The 26572-nt window shown below is 41.8% G+C and overlaps 1 protein-coding gene across 3 annotated transcripts in view; it reads left to right on the top strand.

Moving 5' to 3' along the window:
- The window catches only part of prkcab (protein kinase C, alpha, b), a 435027-nt gene that overhangs the window by 274896 nt on the left and 133559 nt on the right, over positions 1–26572 (top strand). For all 3 annotated transcript variants that reach the window (XR_009650839.1, XM_060901369.1, XM_060901370.1), the window contains 2 exons: positions 13572–13683; positions 16717–16845. Coding sequence is in view for 2 of the 3 variants with exons in the window: in XM_060901369.1 (XP_060757352.1) it covers positions 13572–13683; positions 16717–16845 (241 nt within the window). In the remaining variant the exon portion in view is untranslated. The remainder of the gene's footprint in view (positions 1–13571; positions 13684–16716; positions 16846–26572) is intronic.

Below are 26572 nucleotides of genomic sequence, written 5' to 3' on the forward strand. Positions count from 1 at the left end.
ATGGGACAACATTCCTCTTTCAAAACTACAGCAATTGGCCTCCTCAGTTCCCAAACGTTTACAGAGTGTTGTTAAAAGTAGAGGTGATGCAACACAGTGGTAATCATACCCCTGTCCCAACTTTTTTGAAATGTGTTGCTGACGACATCAAATTCAAAATGGGCACACATTTTTCAAAAAACAATAAACTTTCTCAGTTTCAAAATGTAATGTGTTGTTTTTATACTATTTTAAATGAAATCTCGGGTTTCCGTGATTTTGCAAATTATCGCATTCCGTTTTTATTTACAGTTTACACGGCGTCCCAACTTTTTTGGAATTGAGGTTGTATATTTTGTGGCAAAGTACAGTCGCATCAATGCCCAGTGTTATGTTTCGAAGACAAAATGAGAGAGAGAGAGAGAGAGAGAGAGAGAGTCCGACACAATGATTAAAAACTAGTCATTAGTGTCTGTATAAATACTTTTGCACCATTGTGTGTGAGAATCCTGACAGGGAGAACAATCTGGAACATTTTATTTGCCAGAAATGGCTATTCCAATGAGGTATCAAAATAAGTCATCCATCTAGTCATTACCCTGAGATGAATTCTTGCACTTTGTCCTCAGTGTTACTGGGACCGGGTTCAGATCCACCACAACCCGGACCAGGATAAAGTGGTTCCTGATGATGAGTGAATGAAAGAACTTATCAGATATGCAGACATACAGCAGCTTAGAAGAATTTCACCTTGAAAGTTCCAAGGGTGTCCATGTGTCGGCAAAATTACATCATTGAGTGATCTGTATCAGCAGTGAGGTACTTTAAATAGCCAAATCCTCCATTAAAAAAAGCTCTTTTAAAAATAAAACCTCTACTGACTGTGTGCAGGGGATGGTAATCTTTTTGGAAGCTGCACTTTATTCTCGAGATCAGTATTGGGGGTGGAGGGACAGGTGGCTCAGGAGCAGGAGGTCTGTGCTGACGCATCAGTTGTAGGTTAACTTTTTATAGCACAGATCAGGACTGTGACTCTGCAGGTACTGGCTGTAGGTCAGCTATGGTTAGGAAAGAACTGGTGGTTCCAGAAATATATTTGGTTTTATAGTGCGTTTCTGTCATCTAGAGGTTAATTAGAGCAGGTGTGTCACTTAAAGCTAGACAACCTTTCGATTTCATAAAATCAGTGAAATTTAGTTCCTTCTGAAATTTGGTCATTGTGATGTATGATTATTTCTGTAATATCTGAAAATAAAAAAAATCAGGCCATTCTGTGGCTGGGAAAGTTATTTAATTTGAGGGGATTCAAGCAAATAATGTGCATGAAATCTCTCGCTTCTCGCAGTCAAGCAGACGGAGGAAGACCGTGTGCGCATGCGCAGGTTTACCTTCTTCTTTTGGGTTTTACGGCTGCTGGAATCCAGTGTTGCATTACCGCCATCTACAGGTTTACCTTTGACCGTGCACTGACAATTCCATCATTCTGTCGCTAAACGAACAGCTGATCACACCGAGGTGCTCGCTGACCGCCGATATTTATTAGTTTGGTCCTGTTTCCCCTTTCCTTCGCAACATAACGTCTTTTCTTCTCACTTTCCATTACTGTAGTCAGTCTGTCACGTTTCATTTACATCCTCCGTGTTCCTCTCCTGTTTCAGATTTGTATCCCACAATGCCTTGTGCAAACGGGGAAAGCCCACTACGTGACGCATGACGTAGTATCTTGAATTGGGTCATGGTGAAGCAGGAAAAAATAGCAGAGAATTTAGGGCCATGTGGCCCTAAATTCATTAATTGTTCTGTTAAAAAAAAACTAATAAAACTGGAAATCTGTTATTTGAATTCAGTAGCTTTCGGTCCACTAAACAAAAATAATTGGATGTCGGGGAAAATTCTTTTTATGACCTGCACTTAAAATCTGAAAGGCAGTCTACCTTTAAGTAAACGATATAGATTGTGTTTTATGCATGCTGTACATCCTAACATGTAGTACTTCTCTGTGGATTTTGTATTACATAAGAAACTCTTTGCCTTATTCTCAAGAAATACCTTTTGTTTCATGTCATGCAATAATTACTGTAGATGTCGTCTGTGCATTACTGGATCATTTTTCTCTGTGAAGTTTTGGAGTTACCCGAGTTTCTTTTCATGGTCTCGTTAAAGTACTTCATGCACTGTATGTAGCATATGCAGACACGTTGATTTGAAAGGACACATGAAAATCGTAGGGCAATCCATAATCAGACACTGAAAAACAGAATAAATGCATTAAAAAAGGGAACATTTCAGCACAAAAAGAAACTCACATAAACATAGAATTGGCAAGACTTTGCAAAGGCATGAAACTAACATAGGAGTATTTATCGGAATCCTCAACAAGAAAGGGAGGTGCCAGGTGCTGGAACAGGAAATCGCCAGTCCTGATGTGGAGCGTGTGGTATGGGTGGGCGATATGACAAAAATATTATATCACAATTCTCCAAGACATTTTTGCCATGCACGATATGGATCATGACCTGTAGATTTGTGAATAATTTGCCAGCAGTGCAACAATGTTCCACTTTTTTAATGCTGTTTGATACTTTATACTATTATAAATAGTTAAATAATATTAGCTGGCTTTGCATGGTCTATCAGGTATATTCCATTCAGCTAGCATGATATTGAACAAGTCGAAGACGAGTAGCTGAATGGAATATGTCTGATAGACCACGAAAAAAGCCAGCCACTGTTATTATTATTATTATTATTATTATTATACATACACATTCGATGGAACAATTATAGATTTTACAAAAAGTTAAGAACAGGGCGGTAACTTACCAATATTGAATGCTGATTCTGATCGAATGTAATTCAATGTACTGTACAAAGTCAAAGTTCTAACAATAAAAATGATACAAGTCCAAAAAGCCTGAACAACAACCCAACTTGTATACAAGCTATATCCAGGTCGACAGTTCAAGTTCAAAGTTACTTTTGGTTGGAGTTAATTGTTAAATTGCAGTTGTTCAAAACAAAAGGGCTTTGCTGAGTGATGTCCATGGGTGAAATCCTCTTGTAAAAGTCTCCATCACTTTTCCTCACCTCCACGTAGAACTTTGACAATATTTCCACTATTGCTCTCTTTTCCAGTTTTTCAGTGTCCTTTGGTATGTTTTTCTCTTCTAAATATGCTTGAAGAATATCCAGTGAAGTGGTGGTAGCCTTTCGGGAGTTCAGCGCATCTTTCTCTTTCAAAATTCTCTCTAAATCTTCCGCTTTTAATCTTCCACTTTAAATGTTCAGCTTTTAATGAAACAAACCTCGCGGCCATGTTTGTGTACAAACTGTCACAGTCACTCGCTAGCGCGGAAGTTTTACATCTCCGACGTGTCTCTTTTGCAGCTTTTCCATATATTTAATACGGAAGATTAAACGCGTGAAGAATATCCAGTGAAGTTTTGGTAGCCTTTCAAGTGTTCAGTATCTTTCTCTTTCAAAATTCTCTCTAAATCTTTACGTCTCTGACTTGTCTCTTTTCCAGTTTTTCAATGTCTGTTGGCATGTTTTTATCTCTTGTAAATATGCGTGAAGACTATCTAATGAAGTTTTGGTAGCCTTTCGGGTTTTCAGGCGTCTTTAGTTTCAGTTTTCAGTTTATTTATTTAGTGTTTAAACCTAGCACTGGATCTTCTCTCTTTCCCAGCCGACAAAGAAATGATTGTGCGCATGTGCAACAGAAAAGTTTTGTCACTGGATCTTCGCCTCAGCGCCAATGTGTGAAGTTGTGTTGTCTTGACAACGTGCAATATTATAACAATATTGCACGCTCATTCTCCATTGGGGAGAGCGTCGTAATACATGGAGGATAAGCGATATGATAACAATATTGCATGCCATCAATAAACCCACTAGAAGGGAATAGAATACGTGTTTTTATTCCATGGAAAAAGTGGCCTGTGTGTATATAATAATATAATTTATACTAGTATATTATATAAAGTATATAGTGTATTAGTATAAAGTATATTTATTTATACTTTATCATCGACAAAAATAAATACTGAAAAGAGAATATTTTTTGATAAAAGGATAGCACATACTCCACAATATTTCAGAAAGGTGTATCGTGCCATGATTTATGCTTTAGTTGGTCCACTTTTGCTGTTATATTAACCTCCATTGAGGTCAGGTAGTGATGTCAAATCAGAAGGCCTGGGGTGCAGTCAGGATTCTAACTCATCCCAGAGTTGTTGAGTGGCGTTGAGGTCAGGGCTCTGTGCAGACTACGCGAGTTCTTCCACTCCAGTCTTTGCAAAGCACGTCTTTATGGACTTCATCGGGGCGGCACGGTGTTGTAGTGGTTAGCACTGTCGCCTCACAGCAAGAAGGTTCTGGGTTCGAGCCCAGTGGCTGATGGGGGGCCTTTCTTTGTTGAGTTTGTCTGTTCTCCCTGTGTCTGTGTGTCAGTACAAAGACATCGTTAGGTTAACTGGCTACTCTAAATTGTCCATAGGCTTGCGGCAGGAAGGGCATCCAGTTAATGATGTGGATCGGTAGGGTCCACATGGCAGCCACCCCACACACATAAGTGGGACAATCAGTGCGTTTACATGCACATAGAGAGAATCGAATTTCTGCCGTTGCTCGACTGAAATCGAAGTTCAAAATGCCATGTATACACCTTAATTCGGCTGAAATTGAACCGAACTCCATTTCTCGGAATCGAGCTACACGACCTAGATTATGCGATTTCTGCCGAGCTACTTAGTGCATGTATACCCTATTGAGCTACATATTCGGGCTACTTACTTCAGCACTGCCCCTTCCGGGAGTGACGAGACCACAAGCGGGAAACACAACAGCCTCGGTCGGCATGGCAACGAATCATGACAACGGCATGAATCTTTTCTTTTTGTGGCATTGTTTGCACTGTTAAAATTTAGCTCACTTACTGTATCACCAAATACATCTGTACAGCTGTTGCATAGCTGTGAATTGTGTACATAAACAAGTCATTGTGTGTGTGTGTGTGTGTATATATATATATATATATATATATATATATATATATATATATGTCCAACATCTGAAGAATGTCAATAAAAACAAAACAATTGAACTTTTTGTGTGTTTATTAAGACACAAGTTAAATTGTAAGCAAAAAAAATATTTTTTTGTAAGCAAAAAATGGACTTTAGAAAAATATACAATTGTGCAAAATAAGTTGTCTTACAAAATAGTGGTCTGCGCAGGACAGTTTGTAGCCATACAGTCTGTTAGAGCAAGCCTAACAGCTTGAGCATGGAACTTGTGAACACGGAACTGCCAGTGTTGCCAGATTGGGCGGTTTTAAGTGCATTTTGGCGGATTTGAACATGTTTTGGGCTGGAAAACGTCAGCAGTATCTGGCAACACTGCTGATAACTTTGTTTATACTCTTGAATAGCTCTTCTTCATGACGACAACCGGAAGTGTACCAACACGATGGTGCGTGTAGCGCCACCTGTGGCTCGGGTGCACAATGTACCTCACACAATAGCTCGATTTCCTTGTGTGCATGTAGGATTGGATTTCTCTGACACCCCTGCTGGGACCCTTAGCTCGATTACCGACAGCAGCTCGATTTGGATGTTCATGTAAACGCACTGAGTGAGTCTTTATGGGAAAGGTCCAGTGATGGGAAATTTGTATTGCTACGGCATACAAAGACATTCTAGACAAGTGTGTGCTTCCACACCCAACCAAACAGCTTTGTAACTAAAAGGCTGCTGGTTTGATTCCCTGGACCAGCAGGAATGGCTGAAGTGCCCTTGAGCAAGGCACCTAACCCCCTACTACTCCGGCAAGTGTGGTGGTGTTCCTTGTGTCTGATTAGCCAAAGAAAAACTGATGATGCAATTATCAGTTCGGGCAAGAACCCGGCCATAAAAAAAAAAAAAGTGTGCTTCCAACCAAAGACTTCATATAGCTGTAAAGGTCATGTGTGTACTGTACATACTTTTGGCCATGCAGTGTATAATACTATCATATTGCCCTAGAAGGTGGGATTCCAATATAAATATACAGTATACATAAATAAAGTCCTGTCTTTATTCTCTCTCTCATATTTCTAACTTTTCTATTCAATATCAGTATACTCAGTTCTGTTTCTCTGGTATAAAGGGTGTGTGACTCATAGGTGGGCAAGAAAGAGAAAATAACAACAAAAGAACAATAGAAAATAAAAGGGGAACAGGGAAAAGAAGAGGAAGCAGGAGATATGCAGTAATAAAGGGGTTGTGTAGGTGGGGAAGGAAGAAAGTGGGAGTGATTGAGGGAGAGAGCGTATAAACGAGTTAATGGTGGATGGTGAGAACAGGAGGGAAGAATAGGAATGATGCCGAGGAGAGGGAGATGGGTAAATAGGCACCTGATGGTCACTGACAGTGTGTGTGCTGCTGTTTTTGACAGGAGAAATTAGCATTTCCCTAAACTCATCTTCAGAAAGTGAGAGAGAGAGAGAGAGAGAGAGAGAGAGGAGAGAAATATTTGTGTAGATAAGAGAAATGAATAATTATGTAAAGATTCTTTACAAATGACTTATTGATGACATATAAAGGAATGAGAAGTATAGACAGACCCGAATGAGTCATGGTTTTAATTTTTGATGAAGCAAGGAAACAGCAGAAAGATATATCTGTGCCGCTTTCTCTTCTCTCTCTCTTTTCTGGCACAACAGGGGCTTGTTGTAGGCAACTAAAATAAAGAAGAGCCAAACTCTATTTTAAAATGCCAGCGTTCTAATTAGAAGCTTCCGGAATTCTCCGCTGGTGACTCACGCCACGCCGATCACAGTCAGTGCTGCGGCTTTCCTTGAGGGCTGCCCTCACCGTAGTCTCATTTAATAGCATTTTAAAAGCTAGCGTCTTGTCATGTTTTTTTTTTCCCTTTCCGCAATAGCAGAGTCACAAGCGAGACAATGTAATGACATAATGACTGCAGTTACGGTTGACTTTGTTATTAATTAGCGTTTATGAGTGGATTCGGTGTTTCCGATGCTGAGACAGACATGAATTTGCTTCTTATTTTTGTACTAATGTATCCATCAATACACGGATTCTCACCTCCTAGTGTCACCTCTAGAGTAATACGTCCTGATTTGCATCCTGGCAAACCGCATACAGTATTGCATGCAGTGGCTTCGTGATATATAAGTCTGCACTACAAAATGCATAAGATGACAGAAAGCATCGTGAGGGCCAGATAGCTGCTGGAACCTTTCAGCAAAGAAGCTATTCGACATCCTCTGTGTAAGAGGATTTCATTTTGCTGAGTGCCTCGAGAACGAGTCTGTGTTAAATCGCAAAAAAAAAAAGCATAGCTTAAAACTGACCCAGGCATTCTAGGTGGATTGTTCACTTTAAATTGTGCCTAGGTAGTGTATACCAGGGGCTCTCAACCTTTTCTGCTTTAAGGCCCACCTATTCATACTTGTAAACAGTCGGGGCCCATTAAAAAAGATCCCCAATTATTTTGGCTCATCTATTCTAACAGAATCTAATAATTACTGTAAAGTGTATTAATGGGACGCGACATTACTCCCGGTTACAGACGGGAGCCCAGGAATTAATTAAATGCAGTAAAAACAAACTGTTTTTTTATTGTAGGTATTGTATTTAAAACTGTACGGATGTGCCAGAAGCCAAACCATGCGTGCAGGACGTTCTCAGTCAAAATAGATTAATGATCCAAAAGTGGAGTCTGGTCCATTAACACAAGAACTTATTGCCATGTTTGTGTACAGCAAGCAAGTTATTAAAACCAAGAAGTCCACTCAAAAGAAGTGCATATAGAAACCACTCAATGGGATTAGATCCTTACACGCTAACAGAGAAGGATTTTTCCTACGAGTTGGAAAATTATCCATCCGTTGAGTTCCCCGACATCTCGGACTACCTGGTGTTGCAGACATCGTTCTACACGGACACACAGACGAAAACCTGGAAGAGCACGGAGGTGTACAGCTTTTTATATGTGGCTGGGTTAAAGATCTGGGGTTCAGGACACTACAAGATAGACAGCAGTAGACAGATCTAAGTGCAGGAAGAGTGTTTATTAACAGGCGTGATATTTATAAAAACAAAAGCAAAGCAGAATCATAAAGCAGAGTATTTAAACTGTTATAAACATGGCTAGAAACAAATATGACAGTGATAATGATAATATTTTGCAAAGTCTCTGTGAAAACAGCGTCCGTATCTGTGCGTGCTGATTGCGCTCAAATCAGTATCCGGTGTTTCCCATAACGGCTGGGTCCCAAAAGCACGCAAAACGCACTTTCCGAGCTGCACCAGACTCAAGCACGGAAAGGCATGACAGTCAAGTGTTCGCTTGCTGTGTGACCACAACTTTTAGCTCACATGTATATCGCCGAGCATCGCCACCAAAACGCCTCATTTTCATCGATAACCCATTGCAAAGCATTGCAAGCTGTAGTGTGACTGTAGCTTAATGAGGCGGGTGTGACGTCAGATGCGACCCAGCAATTGTACCCTACTATGAGTCAAAAATTAACTTCGACTTGAAAAAAAAAATCACAGCCCACTATATGGCGCTTCACGGCCCACTAATGGGTCGTGACCCGATGGTTGAGAAACCCTGGTGTATACAATAATACCCTCAAATAACATTCATACAGAGAACTAGTGCCACTGTCACAGAAGTTCATCATCCCTCGTACTCCTCTAAACCATCCATCCATTATCTGTAGCTGCTTATCCTGTGCAGGGTCGCAGGCAAGCTGGAGCCTAACCCAGCTGACTATGGGCGAGAGGCATACATGTCAACCCCTTTGGGCGTCCACCTGTACTATCAGAGGAAGAAATCCATAAAATCAACATAAAATCCTTATAGCCTTCGAATCGCACCAAACTTCTCATCTCATCTCATCTCATTATCTCTAGCCGCTTTATCCTTCTACAGGGTCGCAGGCAAGCTGGAGCCTATCCCAGCTGACTACGGGCGAAAGGCGGGGTACACCCTGGACAAGTCGCCAGGTCATCACAGGGCTGACACATAGACACAGACAACCATTCACACTCACATTCACACCTACGGTCAATTTAGAGTCACCAGTTAACCTAACCTGCATATCTTTGGACTGTGGGGGAAACCGGAGCACCCGGAGGAAACCCACGCGGACACGGGGAGAACATGCAAACTCCACACAGAAAGGCCCTCGCCGGCCCCGGGGCTCGAACCCAGGACCTTCTTGCTGTGAGGCGACAGCGCTAACCACTACACCACCGTGCCGCCCCGCACCAAACTTAATAAATAAATAAGTAAATATAACTTGCCTGAGAACTTCGTCCGGCATGTCGAAAATCGTCTCGCCCGTGCCGATATTGCACACGGGCATGTCTATGATTCTTGACTTCGCCCCTCTGTTTATGTCGAAGATCCGCACCAAAACGGCCAGTCGCTTGTCCATCTTTTTGTCATTGGATTCGTCGATCATCAAGGAAAATGGCGACGTCCGGCAGTGCTGGATGATCGGTAGTGTAGCTTCGGGGGCCGAGCTCTTTTTGATTATTTGCGTTGTTTTGGTGCGCCTACAGCTGATAGATTTCGCAATCGTACTGTCCGTGCAAATTCGCGGCAACAGTTCTGTCAGGTGGTCCGCAACGGCTAGCGGCAAATTGTGCTGAACATTAAAATTACAGATCGTAACTTCTGCTCTTATTACACTTGTTGGTTGATCATCGGTCTTAGGCTTTGCAAACATCGTCATTTGCAGCTGATTCTGTTTCTGGTGCAAATTTCGCTGATGTAGTTTGGACCTCATGTGTTCCATCACGTCGTAAACTCCAGACGCCGCAACTTTTATATCTCGCACACAAACTGTGCAGTGCGCGTACTCCTCATTTTTCGCCTGAACAATGACACCATTAAATGTCTCCTTCCATTCAGGAAGATACCGCCCGCCGTATCTCATTTTCTTTCTCGGTGTTCCCATTCTTTCACTCAGCAGACGCTATTCAAAATCTCTCAGGTGTAAACAATGTCGCTCTGCACAATGAGAAAATCGTTCGAACAATGACCGTTTGGCGCGTTTAAATGCAGATCGTGCGCATGACCTGAACGAGCGAAGTCTCGCAGTCGCGATACTGCACGAGGCTTGAGGAATAAACATCCGGTTTCACATAGTCTGGGTTATCTGCCCCTGCATACACGCTGTTCTTTGTCTATAAATCGAGCTTTTGTATGTTTTTGCGACGATCAGCTGACGACGTTCAAGTAAGATACACAAAATAAATTTAGGTCAGAAAATACTGAAAATCCATAAGACTTTGTTTATACGCCCGTACGCCCTTGAAATGAGCTAAAATCCGTATAATTTCCGGACAATCCGTATAGGTTGACATGTATGGAGAAGCAGGGTACACCCTGGACAAGTCACCTGATCATCGTGTGACGAGTGGGAATTTATCTATTACCCTTACACTATCCATTTGGTATTTTATTGTTTCACCTGATTATTCCTGTTTCTTATAGTTTATTATTCTATTACTAGTTTGGCTAATTTGCTGTTGTGCTTCATCTGGGATCGTTTTCTCCTGCCTAAAGTGTTCGGTAATCTACTAGTCGAGCCTGGGGTATTCAAGCGGGAGGCGCGTGCTGCCATCTCTCATTCCAAGCTCAGATAAAGAAGACATCGGTTGACAAGGGCTTCAGTTGTCATTCACTCTTCTTTTGTCTTGCTTTGAATCCCCTTTTAAAGGGTACAACAATCTCAGCCCATGTTTACATTAGACCGTATCAGCGGATCATCAGATTAACGTTTTTAAAACGATTAGTGTGCACACAGCAACACCAATACACGATTTGCGTGCACACAGCAATACCAATACACGGATACGCTCGGCTCCGCAGGCATCCTGCGCTCCAAATCACTCCACCCTGAACAGCGAGTGCCCTCTGGAGGGTGCGCACTCCGGCCCTGCGCAGCTCACAGAGCGCGCGAGTGAAGTGAACAAGCTGTGATTCGGGACTGAGCCGCTGTGTGTGTGATCCCAGCGCATATCACTTACCACTTGCAAGTGGAAGGATGGCAAGCCTAAAGACAATCATAACTACACAATGGGCAGTATTTGCATCAGTATTTGCAGTATTTTCATACTTTTATACTCTTTAATGAAAGGTGATACAAGGCGGAAGTCCGCGCCGTTTTTCAGCAGTCGCGTCACATGATCAACGCCAGCGAATCAGGAAGGTGGATGTCACAGTGACGTTATCCAATGAGACGCCAGCTAGAGCTCAGCACAGCATGTCCGCGTATTCTGAATGTTTACACAGCACCGGAGCTGACACGATCTGGATTGAATACGTGGACGCTGGCGGATTCCCGTTTCCCGGCGTTTCCAGGCGGTTTAATGTAAACGGACAGTGCATCCGCAAAGAAAACGAGACAGATACGGTCTAATGTAAACGTAGCCTCAGGGCTGACACATAGAGACAAACAACCATTCACACTCACATTCACGCCTACGGTCAATTTAGAGCCACCAGTTAGCCTAACCTGCACGTCTTTGGGGGAAACCAGAGCATCCGGAGGAAACCCATGCAGACACGGGGAGAACATGCAAACTCCACACAGAAAGGCCCTCGTCAGCCACTGGGCTCAAACCCAGAACCTTCTTGCTGTGAGGTGACGGTGCTAACCACTACACCACCGTGCCGCCTCCTCTAAATCATGAGATTAATAATCCAATAGCTATTCATTTAAGAGAGAGAGAAAATGTTCAATAGGGCAGCACGGTTGATGTGCGACAGACCTGAAAATGGTATGCGTGATATAGATTAGATTAGATAGAACTTTATTGATCCCTTTGGGCAGGTTCCTTCAGGGAAATTAAAATTCCAGCAGCATCATTACAGGATAAACAGAGAATAGAAAATAGAGAAAACTTCTAGATAAATTCAATTAAGTATTTACATATACAAATATAAAAAAGAATAAGATATGGGTGGGAGGTATTGCACATTTATATTGCACATTGTCCAGTATTGCTTTTTGTCAGGCTAGGCTACTGCTCCTTCCCATCCTTTGTCCTCCTGTTACCCCTCCTCCCCCCCAAAGAGGAGTTTCAGACAGACGGAAATATGGATGGACAGACAGAGGTAAACCAGTATACCTCCCCTCCTTCAGAGTGGGGGGACACTGTTTTTTTTACCTCTGTCTGTCCATCCATATCTCTGTATTTCCGTCTGTCCGAAACACCCTTTTTCTCAGCAACCACAAATCATAGCCACTTGGTCCTTGGTACCAAATTTCAGCTTGGGGTTCTATACCATGTATACCGTTTTCAGGTCTGTCGCACATCGACTTCCTGTTTACCGACTGAAAGTATTTACGAAACATATAGCGTGGATTTACAAAATTTTCGTAACAATTTTCTCAGCAACTACAAATCACACCTGCTTGATATTTGGTGCCGAGCTTCAGCTTGGGGTTCTATACTGTGTTTATCGTTTTCAAGTCTGTCCCAAATCGACTTCCTGTTTACCAACTGAATGTATTTACAAAACATATAGGGTTGATTTTGACGCTGTTTCAAGAAGCAAAATGCTATTTGAAAATGACAGTTTGGAGGAAGCGTCCTATTCCTTCGATTGCTTGCATTCTGATATAAACGAGAGCGGGGGGGATATGCAAGTGAGCAGTAGCTCACAGTTTATCTTGCTTTTTAGCATAATATTTACTCTTAATATTTATATAAGTCTTTCAGAGCACATTATCATGTTTTATTTTTTTCTCTGTGCGGTTTCCATCAAATCCTGCGCTCTGATTGGCTGGCGAGCGGGTCCGTATCCTACGGTACGGACCCTGGTTACGGACCTCTGGCGACTCACTCGTTCACAACAACAAATTAGCATTTTTTGTCAACATTTATCTTTTTTTTTATAAGATTTATTTATGAGTATCAAAAATCTTATAAATTTTTGTTCAGCATTTCTCAGGAGAATAGCATTAATTTTACAGCATGGATAGCGATAACGACAGTGTTCACAGCGAAAGCGAGTTTTACTACCCTGAGGAAGAAGAAATAAAAAAAACATTTCAGGAGAAAGCTAGAAACCTCTAACTTGCTAACGCCGAGCAAAAACATGGCTGAATCCTGAATGACTCCTATTTGTATAAATAGGGGACTACATAGGTGGCAAAATGTAGTTTTTTTCCTGCCATGGAAGTGCACTTGTATACCAAGGAGAAAGCCATCTGCATTACAGCCGTGAATGAGGATTCAAAATGGCGGCTCGGCTCGGTTTTCCCTTTCGGGCGCTCTCGTTTTCTGTTAGAATTTGGTAAAGAAAAAAATAAATATATTATTTACCAGCTTAAGGTCGGTCCGTATGGTGAAATACCGTGACCTCGGCTTTGAATACTGACCTCGGCCCAGAGGGCCTCAGTCAGTACTTTCAAGACCTCGGTCACGGTATTTCACGATATGGACCTCCCAGCTGGTAAATAACATATATATCATTATATCAATATACTGTTCCAGTATGCATGCACTGAATATGGTGAAAAAAAATTTGTGCTAATCTGTATTGCTTTGCCTTCACAGGATCCGAGAAGCAAGCACAAATTCAAGATTCATACCTACGGCAGCCCCACCTTCTGCGATCACTGTGGCTCGCTGCTGTATGGACTTATCCACCAGGGGATGAAATGTGACAGTGAGTGTCTTTGAGCCTCCATGTGACACACCTCACACCACATCCATACCCATTTGCGGTAGCATTAAAAGGCCAGCAGTGCAGCTGTGGAAAGAATAGCTAAGTGTCTGGGCCTGTGATGGATGTGATATTCCAGCTGCAGTGTATCCATTGTGTACGTTATCTACAGACTGCATCCTCCTCTGCCAACCCCTTTGGGCCATCTTTATTATCTGCCAACAGCCATCTGTTTCCATTTAAGCCATCCAAGCATGCTGATTTGCTCACACACAAAAGTACACCTATGTACATGTTTATCGACACGCAAAGACATTTAACAGTTATTCCACAAAATCGAGTTGTACATGAGCTGATAGCGCCGAGTTGGCTATAAGCCATGCACAACGAGATTGAGTGGAATAACTGTTTAGTCCTATCTACATTCCCTGGATTTTGAGAAACAGAGCATTTAATTTTTTTTTTTTTTAGCAAATTCGATAAACTTTGTACAAAATGTCCGACAAAATAATTTCCGCTTCGAATGGAAACAAACCGGTGAAATGACAGCAGCAATTTGCGAAAAATGCTATAATAATATTTCTTGGAAAATAAAAAAAGATGCTTTTATTTCATATTTTGTTGCTTTTTTTATTTTTTGGAGTCGTCTTCTTCTTTAGGGATTTTTTGGCGGTTGGCAAACCAACTTAAAGGTGCATTACTGCCACCGACTGGACTGGAGTGTGGAACAGGAGATATTGGGGGTCAAAAACAAAACTATATTCTTTTAGCTATTTTTGTTTCTTTTAAATACTTCATAACAATTTTGGGGGTTTGTTTTCGAGTAGTTTTTATTTCACCCTCAGTTGGTTCAGCAACACGCTCCGCCATTTTGTTTTTCTCTACTCACGGTATATGAGCCGATGTCCTAGTAGTAGAGTAGCCAATCAGAGCGCGCAATTGCTCATATCTGGTGAATGTGAAATAGAATAAATATAACTATTATACACACAGGACACTTTTTCCATGGAATAAAAACATGTATTCTATTCCCTTCTAGTGGGTTTATTAATGGCATGCAATATTGTTTTCATATCGCTTATCTTCCATGTATTATGCCGCTCTCCCTAATGGAGAATGAGCGTGCAATATGGTTACAATATTGCACGTTGTCAAGACAACACGACGTCACACATTGGAGCTCATACGAAGATCCAATGACAAAACGTTTCTGCTGCAAAGCGCACAATCATTTCTTTGTCGGCCGGGAAAGAGAGAAGACGAGGCTAATCCAGTGCTACTGCTAGGATTAGCTATGCTATAATTAAGCACTAAATACATAAAGTGAAAACTGAAACCGAAGACGCGCTGAAGACTCGAAAGGCTACCAAAACTTCGTTATATAGTCTTCATGCATATTTACAAGAGAAAAACATACCAACAGACATCAAAAAACTGGAAAAGAGACACATTGGAGATGTAAAACTAATGCGCTAGCGAGTGACTGTGACAGTTTGTAAACAAATTTGGCTGCGAGGTTTGCTTCATTAAAAGCGGAAGATTTTGAGAGAATTTTGGCTGCCAGTTCACTCTATTGTGTGTAGTTGTCGATGTTGATTTTAAAAGTAACTAAGTAAATTACATCGGGAATCGAATACTTAAGTATGAGTGAAAAATGCTGTGGCGAGTGTGCGTCGAAGAAGAGTCTTGGGACAGAAATGTTAGTTTCTCGTTCGTTAGCCTGTGCTACTGATGAACGCTACAGCGGCTGTAGGTGAATTCACTGCCGCGCTATCAGTGCCGACTTGTAGGTAAGCTAGCGTTGGCCTTCGAGAATGCTGATATGAAGACAATGTATATGTATAATAATAATATTGGCTGGCTTTTTTTTCATGGTACATCAGATATATTCCATTCGGCTACTCATCTTCGACTAGTTCAGTATCGTGCTAGCTGAATGGAATATATCTGATAGACCACTCAAAGCCAGCCAAAATTATTTAATCATTCCTCTTTTCTGTTGTCTACGGCTCGTGGTCTCTGCAGTAATCAACCAGAATGGTACAAATAGTGTTGAATTCTCAGTTCTGACTGGTCACTGGGGTTGATTTAATTTTCTCTGACTGTAATAAGGGCGGAGCGGCACGGTAGTGTAGTGGTTAGCGCTGTCGCCTCACAGCAAGAAGGTCCGGGTTCGAGCCCCATGGCCGGCGAGGGCCTTTCTGTGCGGAGTTTGCATGTTCTCCCCGTGTCCGCGTGGGTTTCCTCCGGGTGCTCCGGTTTCCCCCACAGTCCAAAGACATGCAGGTTAGGTTAACTGGTGACTCTAAATTGAACGTAGGTGTGAATGTGAGTGTGACTGGTTGTCTGTGTCTATGTGTCAGCCCTGTGATGACCTGGCGACTTGTCCAGGGTGTACCCCGCCTTTCGCCCGTAGTCAGTAGTCAGCTGGGATAGGCTCCAGCTTGCCTGCAACCCTGTAGAAGGATAAAGCGGCTAGAGATAATGAGATGAGATGTAATAAGGGCTGCAAGGCAAATCGCAGGTTCATATTAAATGAAGGAGTCTCCGGGGTCAGTATTTTGTCGCAGTCAGTTTCTGCGTTTTTTTTTTTTTTTAAATCTTACGAACTTAAGGTGAGAGGGGGAAAAAAGCGGGGCTGTCGTTCTTTAGTGAAATAAAAGGTATCATCGCTGGCACATTGCCGTGTTATATGAGGAATGAAACACTTCAAGATGTGCTGTTGTGGGGAAAATAAGAACTTCAGGGTAGTCAAAGCCCTCAGCTTTGTATCATTAGTTATTTTGGCCTTTGGTTTATTTTCAGCAAGCCCCGTCATGTTTTACTTCTTACTTATTACACGGCTAGAAAAAGTAGTCAGTTGCGACTCTTTGGGTTTGGGGTGTGTGTGTGTGTGTGTGTGTGTGTACAATCATCTGTATATTGTGTACATCAAAGTGTGCCTCAACCAACTACCATAAGGATTCCTTCTTTCTTTACATTTTTATTTATTGGATTAACATTCTCTCTCTCTCTCTCTCTCTCTCTCTCTCTCAGCATGTGACATGAATGTACATAAGCAGTGTGTGATGAATGTGCCAAGCCTCTGCGGAACAGACCACACCGAGCGCAGAGGACGCCTCTTCCTCAAGATTGAGGTCAGCGGAGACAAACTTCATGTGACAGGTGGGCATCCCACAATGCATCTGCAACTGAGTGTGCTAGTGGCAAAGGTCAGAGGACTTAGAGTTTGTCTTTTTGATTGCACAACGTCTAAACCCTGTGTAGTCTCTGGCTGCGTCTATCCAGTTGTATAATTTTTCATCAAGGCCATACAGAGATCTGTCAAAAGGAAAGCATTAATCAGCGTTTTAAACCAGCAGCTATGTCATTAAAATCAGAAACACCAACACAATAAACTGACATAAATATAATATTACAATATGCAAGATGTGATCTGTTTAATTTAAACACGAAATTCACATTCACCATCTCGACATTGCTGCTTTTGGAGGATAAATGCAACTCTATGTTGTTTTATTTACAACTGTTTAACTACTATTGTGTTGCCAGACAGCTAGCTTTTGCTGTTTGTGCCGTTATTGTAGCTTTCCTGTATTGTTTTGCCACACTGCCAGTGCTGACTAATGAAGATAGTGCTCAGTGCATGCATGTAGGCAAAATGTCGCATGAATTCTCATGCATGCATGTCGCATGGCCATGGTTTGGATGCATATCTGATCAAGTTTATTTGTATCGCGCTTTTAACAGTAGACATTGTCGCAAAGCAGCTTTACAGAAAATTAAAGAGCTAATTTTATGCCTAATTTATCCCCAATGAGCAAACCTGTGGCGATGATGGCAAGGGAAAAACTCTCAAACGACACAAGAAAGAAACCTCAAGAGGGACCAGACTCAAAAGGGAACCCATCCTCATTTGGGTGATAACAGACAACGTGATTCTAAATAACTCGCTTCTATAACAGTGTCCTATAGAGTCACAAAGCATAACTGTGAAACCAGGAAATTCATTATAGTTTTAACATGAAGTCTGTTTAGTTGAAGTTATAAACTGTTCATTGATGGAAACTTGAGTGCAAAACTGTTCATGATGACTGCAGTCCGAAAGTTTGCAAGTTAACTGAAGTCCTCAGACATAAATGTATGACTGTAAGTGTCCAGAGCGTCTTCCAAGTGTGACTTTCGACTGTCCATATGGGGCCGTCCTCCACAGGAGCGATGTGATGAGACTCCAGCCAGACGTAGGGCATCAGGATGGATCAGGCAGGTCCGAGGAGCAGAAGGGGTCAGCATCTCGGTCTCAGGATCGACATGTAACTCAGAGGGACAGACAGAGTGAAGGGGGGAGGGGAGAAAGAGAGAGGAAAAAAAACCACAGGTTGTTAGGTATGCCCAATGTCACCTAATGAATAAGAACAGAATACATTTTGCACTGGGTGGAAGCAGGGACTCCGGCAAGACCAACTATGACAGCATAACTAAAAGGGGAGAGCCAGAAGGTAACGCAGGCGTGAGGGCGCCCTGGGACATAAAGCAGCAGCCACTACACCGTCAACAAACTCGAGTGAGCAAGCGAGTGGGGGGCTGACAGCATCCATACATCCCAGTTTACCAAAACACTCTGTCTGAGGATCCTCCAGATCTACTCCTTTACCTCATAAACACTATTAACAAAAGACTTGACGAAACAGATATGTTTTCAGCCGAGACTTACTGTAAACGCTGAGACTGTGTCTGAGTCCCAAACACTACTTGGAAGGCTGTTCTAGAACTGTGGGGCTTTGTAAGAAAAAGCTCTGCCCCCTGATGTAGCCTTCACCATGCGAGGTACCAACAGATAGCCTGCACCTTTTGATCTACGTAGACATGGTAGGTCATAAAGGACCAGAAGTTCGGGCCTAGGACCACATACGAAAGTGACTCAAATCTGGTTTGAAATTTTTGAATTATTGGGTCCTCACAGCCATGAAAACATCATATCTGTGTCACATTAAAGCAAAATAATGCCTGATAATTGAAAGGTTTATTTCTCATCTTAATCTAGGGTTTTGTTTGTTTTGTTTTTTAAATGCACTGAAGCATTTAATGAACCAAAAATCTTGTTGCCCAACCTAATAAATAAGTGTTACAATCAACATTAGGGACCTAGGTAAAATTTATTCATTTTCTTTCCAGGAGTTATCAGGGTCAAAAGTCCTTCAGCCAAGAGATTCTCAGAGGGTCATATGCCTTTTCAAAGATCCTGTATGTAGTATTGAGTACAGAGATAAAAATAATTCATCAATATTTCATTAATGTGTCTTACAAAAAGTTGGTTTTGCAGCTTTACTATTTTTAACATTAAATACGTCAAGTTTAGGGTGGCACGGTGGTGTAGTGGTTAGCGCTGTCGCCTCACAGCAAGAAGGTCCAGGTTCGAGCCCCGTGGCCAGCGAGGGCCTTTCTGTGCGGAGTTTGCATGTTCTCCCCGTGTCCGCGTGGGTTTCCTCCGGGTGCTCCGGTTTCCCCCACAGTCCAAAGACATGCAAGTTAGGTTAACTGGTGACTCTAAATTGACCGTAGGTGTGAATGTGAGTGTGAATGGTTGTCTGTGTCTATGTGTCAGCCCTGTGATGACCTGGCGACTTGTCCAGGGTGTACCCCGCCTTTCGCCCGTAGTCAGCTGGGATAGGCTCCAGCTTGCCTGCGACCCTGTAGAACAGGATAAAGCGGCTAGAGATAATGATGAGACGTCAAGTTTATCATAAAACGTTAATGCAGAACTGACTAACAGACCACAAGTTATCTTGTATTGCTCGTACCTGGCACCTGCGACACTGATATTGGCCTATTCAGTGATGCTCAGTCATTGCACAGTTGCACGTTGCCATCATTAGGATGAATTTCAAAGAAATTATGTATGACCTTTACTTTGAGTAAACGTATTTGAACGTGACATGACATTTTCTCATTCGCCATTTTGAAATACCTCACTTTAGTTACAACCCTAAGTCAGAAAAAGTTGGGATGGTATGTTGAAATTAAAACTGAAAACAATTATTTATAAAACATATTTCGACCTGTATTGCACTCAAAACAACACAACAGCATATTATTTAATCTTGAACCTCATGAATTTGTATTGTTTTGTTTTTTTTTCAAAATAAACACATTTCAATTTTGATTCTTGGAACACATTTCAAAAAAAGTTGGGACGGTAAAGCATTTACCACTTTGTAATGTTGCCATTCCTTCTCACAACACTTAAAAGATGTTTAGGGACTGAAGACACCAAGTGATGAAGTGTTTCAGGTGTTATTTTGTCCCATTCATCCTGTAAACAGGTCTTAAGCTGTGCAACAGTACGCGGTCGTTGTTGTCATGTTTATCGTTTCAAAATTCGCCACACATTCTCTATTGGGGACAGAGAGGACAGGCGACCTCTTCTTCCACAACCATGCCTTTGTAATGTGTGCAGAATGTGGTTTTGCATTGTCTTGTTGAAATATCCCTAGAAAAGATGTCATCTTGAAGGCAGCACATGCTCATCAAAATCTCAATGTACTTTTTTCCCATTATTGCTCTATCATGCAAGTGTAAGTTACCTTTACCAAGGGCACTGACACAACTAGCCTGGGCCTGCCCATCCTAAGTGTGACGCAACACGAGGGCCTGTTGCGAGCTTAGTCTGGCAAGGCAAGCTATCTCCAGCTCTTCCAAGCTCCCGAAAAATCGGGAGCCAATCAACTTTGAGCATCTCCAACGGCCCTGGGTAGAGGCGTGTTCAAGGCAGTGACGTAGTAGAACTGCGACCGGAAGCCATAGATTGTTTACAGAATCTATGCTGGAAGCGCTTCATTCACTAGAAACATTACGAACATGGAGCAGCAGCAAGCCTTTGACACAGCGGTAGATGCTGTATTGAAAGCATTCAACGGGAAGTTCTCATTGAAAACGGAGCAAAGAGCAGCCCTGGAGGTATTTATCTTCTTCCTGTTACTCAAGCAGTTTCCGTCGTGTTACATACGTCAGAGGAAAGAGTGATGTGATTGGTTTAAGCTTCGTCACAGCCTTTTCTGGCTTCGACCAGTAGCAAACTGAGGCATTTCAGGGAGGCGGGTCAACCACGCCTTTGGGAAACTGTTGGGCTTAATATCTTTGCCAGACCAAATGCTCGCAGAGCTTTGAAGTCGCGTTAGCCAGACTATGACACAACCCCATACCATGACAGACCCTGGCTTTTGGACTTGCTGCTGGTAACAGTCTGGATGGTCCTTTTCGTCTATGGTCTGGAGCACATGGTGTCCATTTCTTACAAAAAAAGGCCTGGAATACTGATTCATCTGACCACGATACATGTTTCCACTGTGTGATGGTCCATCCCAGATGCCTCCGAGCTCAGAGAAGTCAACGGTGCTTCTGGACACAATTAACATAAGACTTCCTTTTTGCACAGTCAAGTTTTAACTGGTATTTGTGGATGTAACGCCGTATCATAGTGCTTGACAAAGGTTTGGCAAAGTAATCCCGAGCCCATGTGGTTATATCGGCTATAGACGAATGACGGTTCTTAATGCATTGCCGTCTGAGGGATCGGAGATCACAGGTGTTCAGCTTAGGCTTGCGCCCTTACCCTTTACGCACCAAAATTCCTCCAGATTCCTTGAATTGTTTAATGATATTATGCACCGTAGAGGATGAAATATCCAAATCCATTCATATCATTTTTGAGGAACATGTTTTTAAACATTTCAATAATTTTCTCATGCATTTGTTGACAAACTGGAGATCCGAGGCCCATCTTTGTTCCTCAAAGACGAGGCCTTTCCTGGATACTGATTTTGTACCAAATCATGATTACAATCAGCTGTTGGCGTCACCTGTTTCAAATCACATTATTATTTAATTGTTTTACCTCTAAGCCCTAAATTACCCTCATCCCAACTTTTCTTGGAATGTGTTGTAGGCCTGAAGTGCAGTAATGGATGTGTATTAACAAATGAAATTAAGTTGACCAGAAAAAACATGAACTGTCTTGGGTTCATTCGATCTGCAATGAAGTACAAGTCAAATCACTGCTTTCATTTTTTATTTGCATATGATATTTTCTATACCGTGGGCGGCACCGTGGTGTAGTGGTTAGCACTGTTGCCTCACAGCAAGAAGGTCCCGGGTTTGAGCCCAGCGGCCGGTAAGGGCCTTTCTGTGCGGAGTTTGCATGTTCTCCCCGTGTCTGTGTGGGTTTCCTCTGGGTGCTCCAGTTTCCCCTACAGTCCAAAGACATGCAGGTTAGGCTAATTGGTGGCTCTAAATTGACCGTAGGTGTGAATGGTTGTTTGTCTCTGTGTCAGCCCTGCGATGACCTGGCGACTTGTCCAGGGTGTACCCCGCCTCTCACCCATAGTCAGCTGGGATAGGCTCCAGCTTGCCTGCGACCCTGTAGGACAAGATAAGCAGCTACAGATGATGGATGGATGGATGGATGGATTTTCCATACTGTCTCAACTTTTTCTGAATTGGTGTTGTATATTAATGCCAGTTAGGTCCACCATAGCACAAATAATGAAACTATAAGCAGTTAGGTGAAATTTAGATTTTTATTTGGTTGTACTAAAAAGGACTTGGCATGTTTTGGAAATAAGCCATGCGCTTGCTTGCCATGTGCAAAAGATTGAGTTTTCAATCTCATTTAATCTTAATCTTAACCCTAAATTAGCCAGGTGAAATCCCCCATATGGACAATTTATCTGATTCATGATTCAAAGAGGATCTTTTCTCTATATTAGACTCCCTCTTGCAGACTTCACCATCTGTTTCACGGCCTTTTATCTCAAATCACTCCTGCAGGAACGTAGCATGCATTTTCATGAGCACTGATACAGACACTAAAAGTAATTTCCACCTGTCTTTATATGACTGAGCTTGAATACACACTCGAACAGATGGGAAACGTCGTCCTGTGTTACACATAAACCACGCCGTGTAAATAGTTCACAACTTGCTGTACATAAACAACTGATCCTCATTTCTCCAGTGATGACTATGAATTAACATACATAAAAGCCCAATACAAAATTTGATAATGTTTGACAATGCTAACGCACATACAGTGTTTGTTTGGGTTTTTTTTTTCTCAAAGGCAAAAATGCTATGAAGAAAGCCATTTAAAAGTTTGTATTTACATGAGGAAAGTCCAGTGTATTCAGCTTCACTCGCTTTCCACAGCTGTGTCAGTTGATGTTCTGGATTTATATTTCTAAAATCACCTGCATGTACTTCATGCCTCCAGATTTGCCAGATTTTGTGTCTGAGGATGTGAAAAAGTGTCTGAGATTACATTAAAAAATGTAACTTGCAAAATTGTTGAGTGAAAAAAGGATTCTAAGTTGAATGAACAAATTTCCCTTCTAATTGTTCAAGTAACTAAAAAAAAATAGTTGAGACGCCTTTCCTTCGCCACAAGTTCATAGGAATTGGAAAATTAAGTTAAGTGAACTTGTATATTCAAGTGCTGATTGACGCCCCTTAAAGTGCCATTCCACCATTTGGATGTATTCTTTGGCATAAAATACAAAATATTTTATGACAATATGACTAGACAGAGAAATCTTTTAGCTTCAAAATGATATATCAAACATAATTTTTTGACAACGACAAGTATATTAATTTTGCGACCAAAGTCACCTACCCTTTTAATTTCCGCGCGGTAGTGAAACATGATGTCATCGGCAGGTTCCCCTTCTTGTGTACCACGTGTCGGTCTATTTTTAGACCAGGAAACCCCCAAAGTGAGAGAGTCATTTCTCCTCGTATATGGGGGCCAAAAAAATTGCAAAAAATTGAGTTAATCTTTCAGTTAGCTAGATTTATTGGTATTAGTTAGATTTATTGGTATTATTTTTATCGCTTTCTATCCGCCATTGCTGATAATATGTGCCACGTCACACGTCACGTGGTACACAAGAAGGGGAACCTGCCGATGACATCACACACGGAAATTAAAAGGGTAGGTGACTTTGGTCGCAAAATTAATATACTTGTCGTCAAAAAATTATGTTTGATATATCATTTTGAAGCTAAAAGATTTCTCTATCTAGTGATACCATTTATATATGTTGTCAAAATATATTGTATTTTATGCCAAAGAATACATCCAATGGTGGAATGGCACTTTAACCGATGCCACTGCGCATGCGCACTTCACAAGTTCGAAAGTTTCAACGGTCGGGTGGAGTGAGAAGTCCGTGGAAACTGACACGAGACGTTGTATAGGAGTATAGACTAAGCTTTCCTCAACAGAGGCCAGGGAATTCCCTCCATATATGTCGGTATTTGTTTGTTTGTGTAATAATAGGCAAAGTGAAGTAGAACTTAAGTGTTGAGAGGTTTGTGTTAACTAAAAAATGTAATGCACACTAAATCATTGTAAAAAAAAAAAATAGTCAAGCCAACTTAAAAATGTAACGCAACCTGCTGCCAAAGGATTTTGAGTAAACTCAACTTAGAACCATGATGTGCCAACTTGCTCTTCTGAGTTAATCGGCATTATTATTTCAATGTATTTCAACTAAACAATTTGTTGGACTGAACTTCTAAAGGCAAGTCACATCAACTCAATATAAAATACTCTTCTAAGTGAACTTAAAAGAACATTTTGGGGCGTCGTGGCTCAGGTGGATAAGGTGCCATACCATAAACCTGGGGACCCGGGTTCGATTCCAACCTGAGGTCATTTCCCAATCCCTCCCCGTCTTTCTCCCACTCATTTCCTGTCTCTACACTGTCCTATCCAATAAAGGTGGAAAAAGCCCCCAAAAAAGAATAATTTAGGATAACAATGTTTTTTGTGCCAACTTGCTTTTCCAAGTTAATTGGAATGATTATTTCAATTTATTTCAACATCACAATTTGAATGCGCTGAACTTGCTAAATAAAGTAAGGTCAACATAAAATACTCATCTGTGTCGACTTAAAAGAGCAAGTCAGCACAACTATTTGGCCCGGAGTTGATCTCATCTCATTATTTCTACCCGCTTTATCCTTCTACAGGGTCGCAGGCAAGCTGGAGCCTATCCCAGCTGACTACGGGCGAAAGGCGGGGTACACCCTGGACAAGTCGCCAGGTCATCACAGGGCTGACACATAGACACAGACAACCATTCACACCTACGGTCAATTTAGAGTCACCAGTTAACCTAACCTGCATGTCTTTGGACTGTGGGGGAAACCGGAGCACCCGGAGGAAACCCACGCGGACACGGGGAGAACATGCAAACTCCATACAGAAAGGCCCTCGCCGGCCCCGGGGCTCGAACCCAGGACCTTCTTGCTGTGAGGCGACAGTGCTAACCACTACACCACCGTGCCGCCGTCCGGAGTTGAGTTTACTCAAAATCCTTTGGCAGCAGGTTGCATTACATTTTTAAGTTGGCTTGACTAATTTTTTTTTTTTTACAGTGTAGCTTTTTTCAATAACATCTAATTGGAGTCGAGTATATTGCCAATATATTACGGCAGGAATTCATCCCAGATAAAAAATTAACCACAAAGGAAATTTGGCTTCATGTAAACATGCCACTTTGACCCTCTTTATCCATCAGCATTATTCATAAATAGCACTTGATCCAGCACGTCCTGTTATTTAGCACATTAGGGGTTTATGTTCTGCAGCAACAGTTATTTGTGCACGCGAAATAATAAAGCCACAAGAATGTAATTTGAGGTCATGAAATCACAGTGAAGCAGAACAGCAGCAGGGATGCGAGCATGCAGAGATGTTGTTGCATGTGAGAGCACTTCAGTTTTGTAAGCACTGAACACTGAGACATGCACACTTCCTTCCCGTCGCTCACCAGAGTCGATGACTTGCTGATGGCACCTTGCCCTCGTTTATAATGAGCACACTTGATGATACTGCTCTCACGCTCAGGTCAGATATCCTCGCAGTCTGTAGTATTAAAGATGCTGATTAAATGCACATAACATCAGCATGAGGAGTTTTTTGCGAGCAGCACACTACAACAACCAACAAAAACGGAGCTAAAGAAAGTGTTCCACGATTCCCCTGAACGTTTAAACTTTTTAAGCCCTAAGATGCTGGGAGGTGAGGCTCGCCTAGACAAACACACCCAAAATTAATCAAAAATAGGGCCACAATTATCATGTCAGTGTACATTATTTTGGTCTGTATGGATATATAAGAGCTCAGAGAATATATTTCCAGTGTCACTAACATTGGGGCTGTTAGTGTACCTGAGTAAACTGTGATAAACCAAAGGATAACACTATGATAGCATGGACAGAGATGCCACTTTTTTCATTCAACAACACCGTGACTACAGCTGGACCCAAAAAAAAAAAGAAATACGATTAAGTATGTACATACAGAGTACAAAAGTTTTAGTAAATATTGAACTTGCCAAAACAGCAATTTTTTTAAACTTTTACCAGAAATCAATTATAGTAGTGTTCTACCAGACCCGGTACCAGGTCTGTTGGGTTTAAGAAATTAATACCAAGTAGGCTGTTCATTTCAGGATGAGCGTTGGTAATAACAAGTATCAAAAAAAAAGTGACTTCATATCTTTTTTTTTTTTTTTTTTGCAGTCCGGTTTCCATCAAATCCTGCGCTCGGATTGGCTGGCGAGCGGGTCCGTATCCTACAATACGGACCCCGGTTACGGACCCCGGATACGAACCACTGGCGACTCGCTTGTTCGCAACAACAAGAAACATAGTAGCAATTTTTGTCAACATTTATTTTCGCATTTCTCAGGAGAATAGCATTAATTTTACAGCATGGATAGCGATAACGACAGTGTTCACAGCGAAAGCGAGTTTTACTACCCTGAGGAAGAAGAAATAAAAGAAAACATTTCAGGAGAAAGCTAAAAACCTCTAACTGTTGCTAACG

The sequence above is a fragment of the Neoarius graeffei genome, chromosome 20, assembly GCF_027579695.1.
Source record: "Neoarius graeffei isolate fNeoGra1 chromosome 20, fNeoGra1.pri, whole genome shotgun sequence".
Lineage (NCBI taxonomy): Eukaryota > Metazoa > Chordata > Actinopteri > Siluriformes > Ariidae > Neoarius > Neoarius graeffei.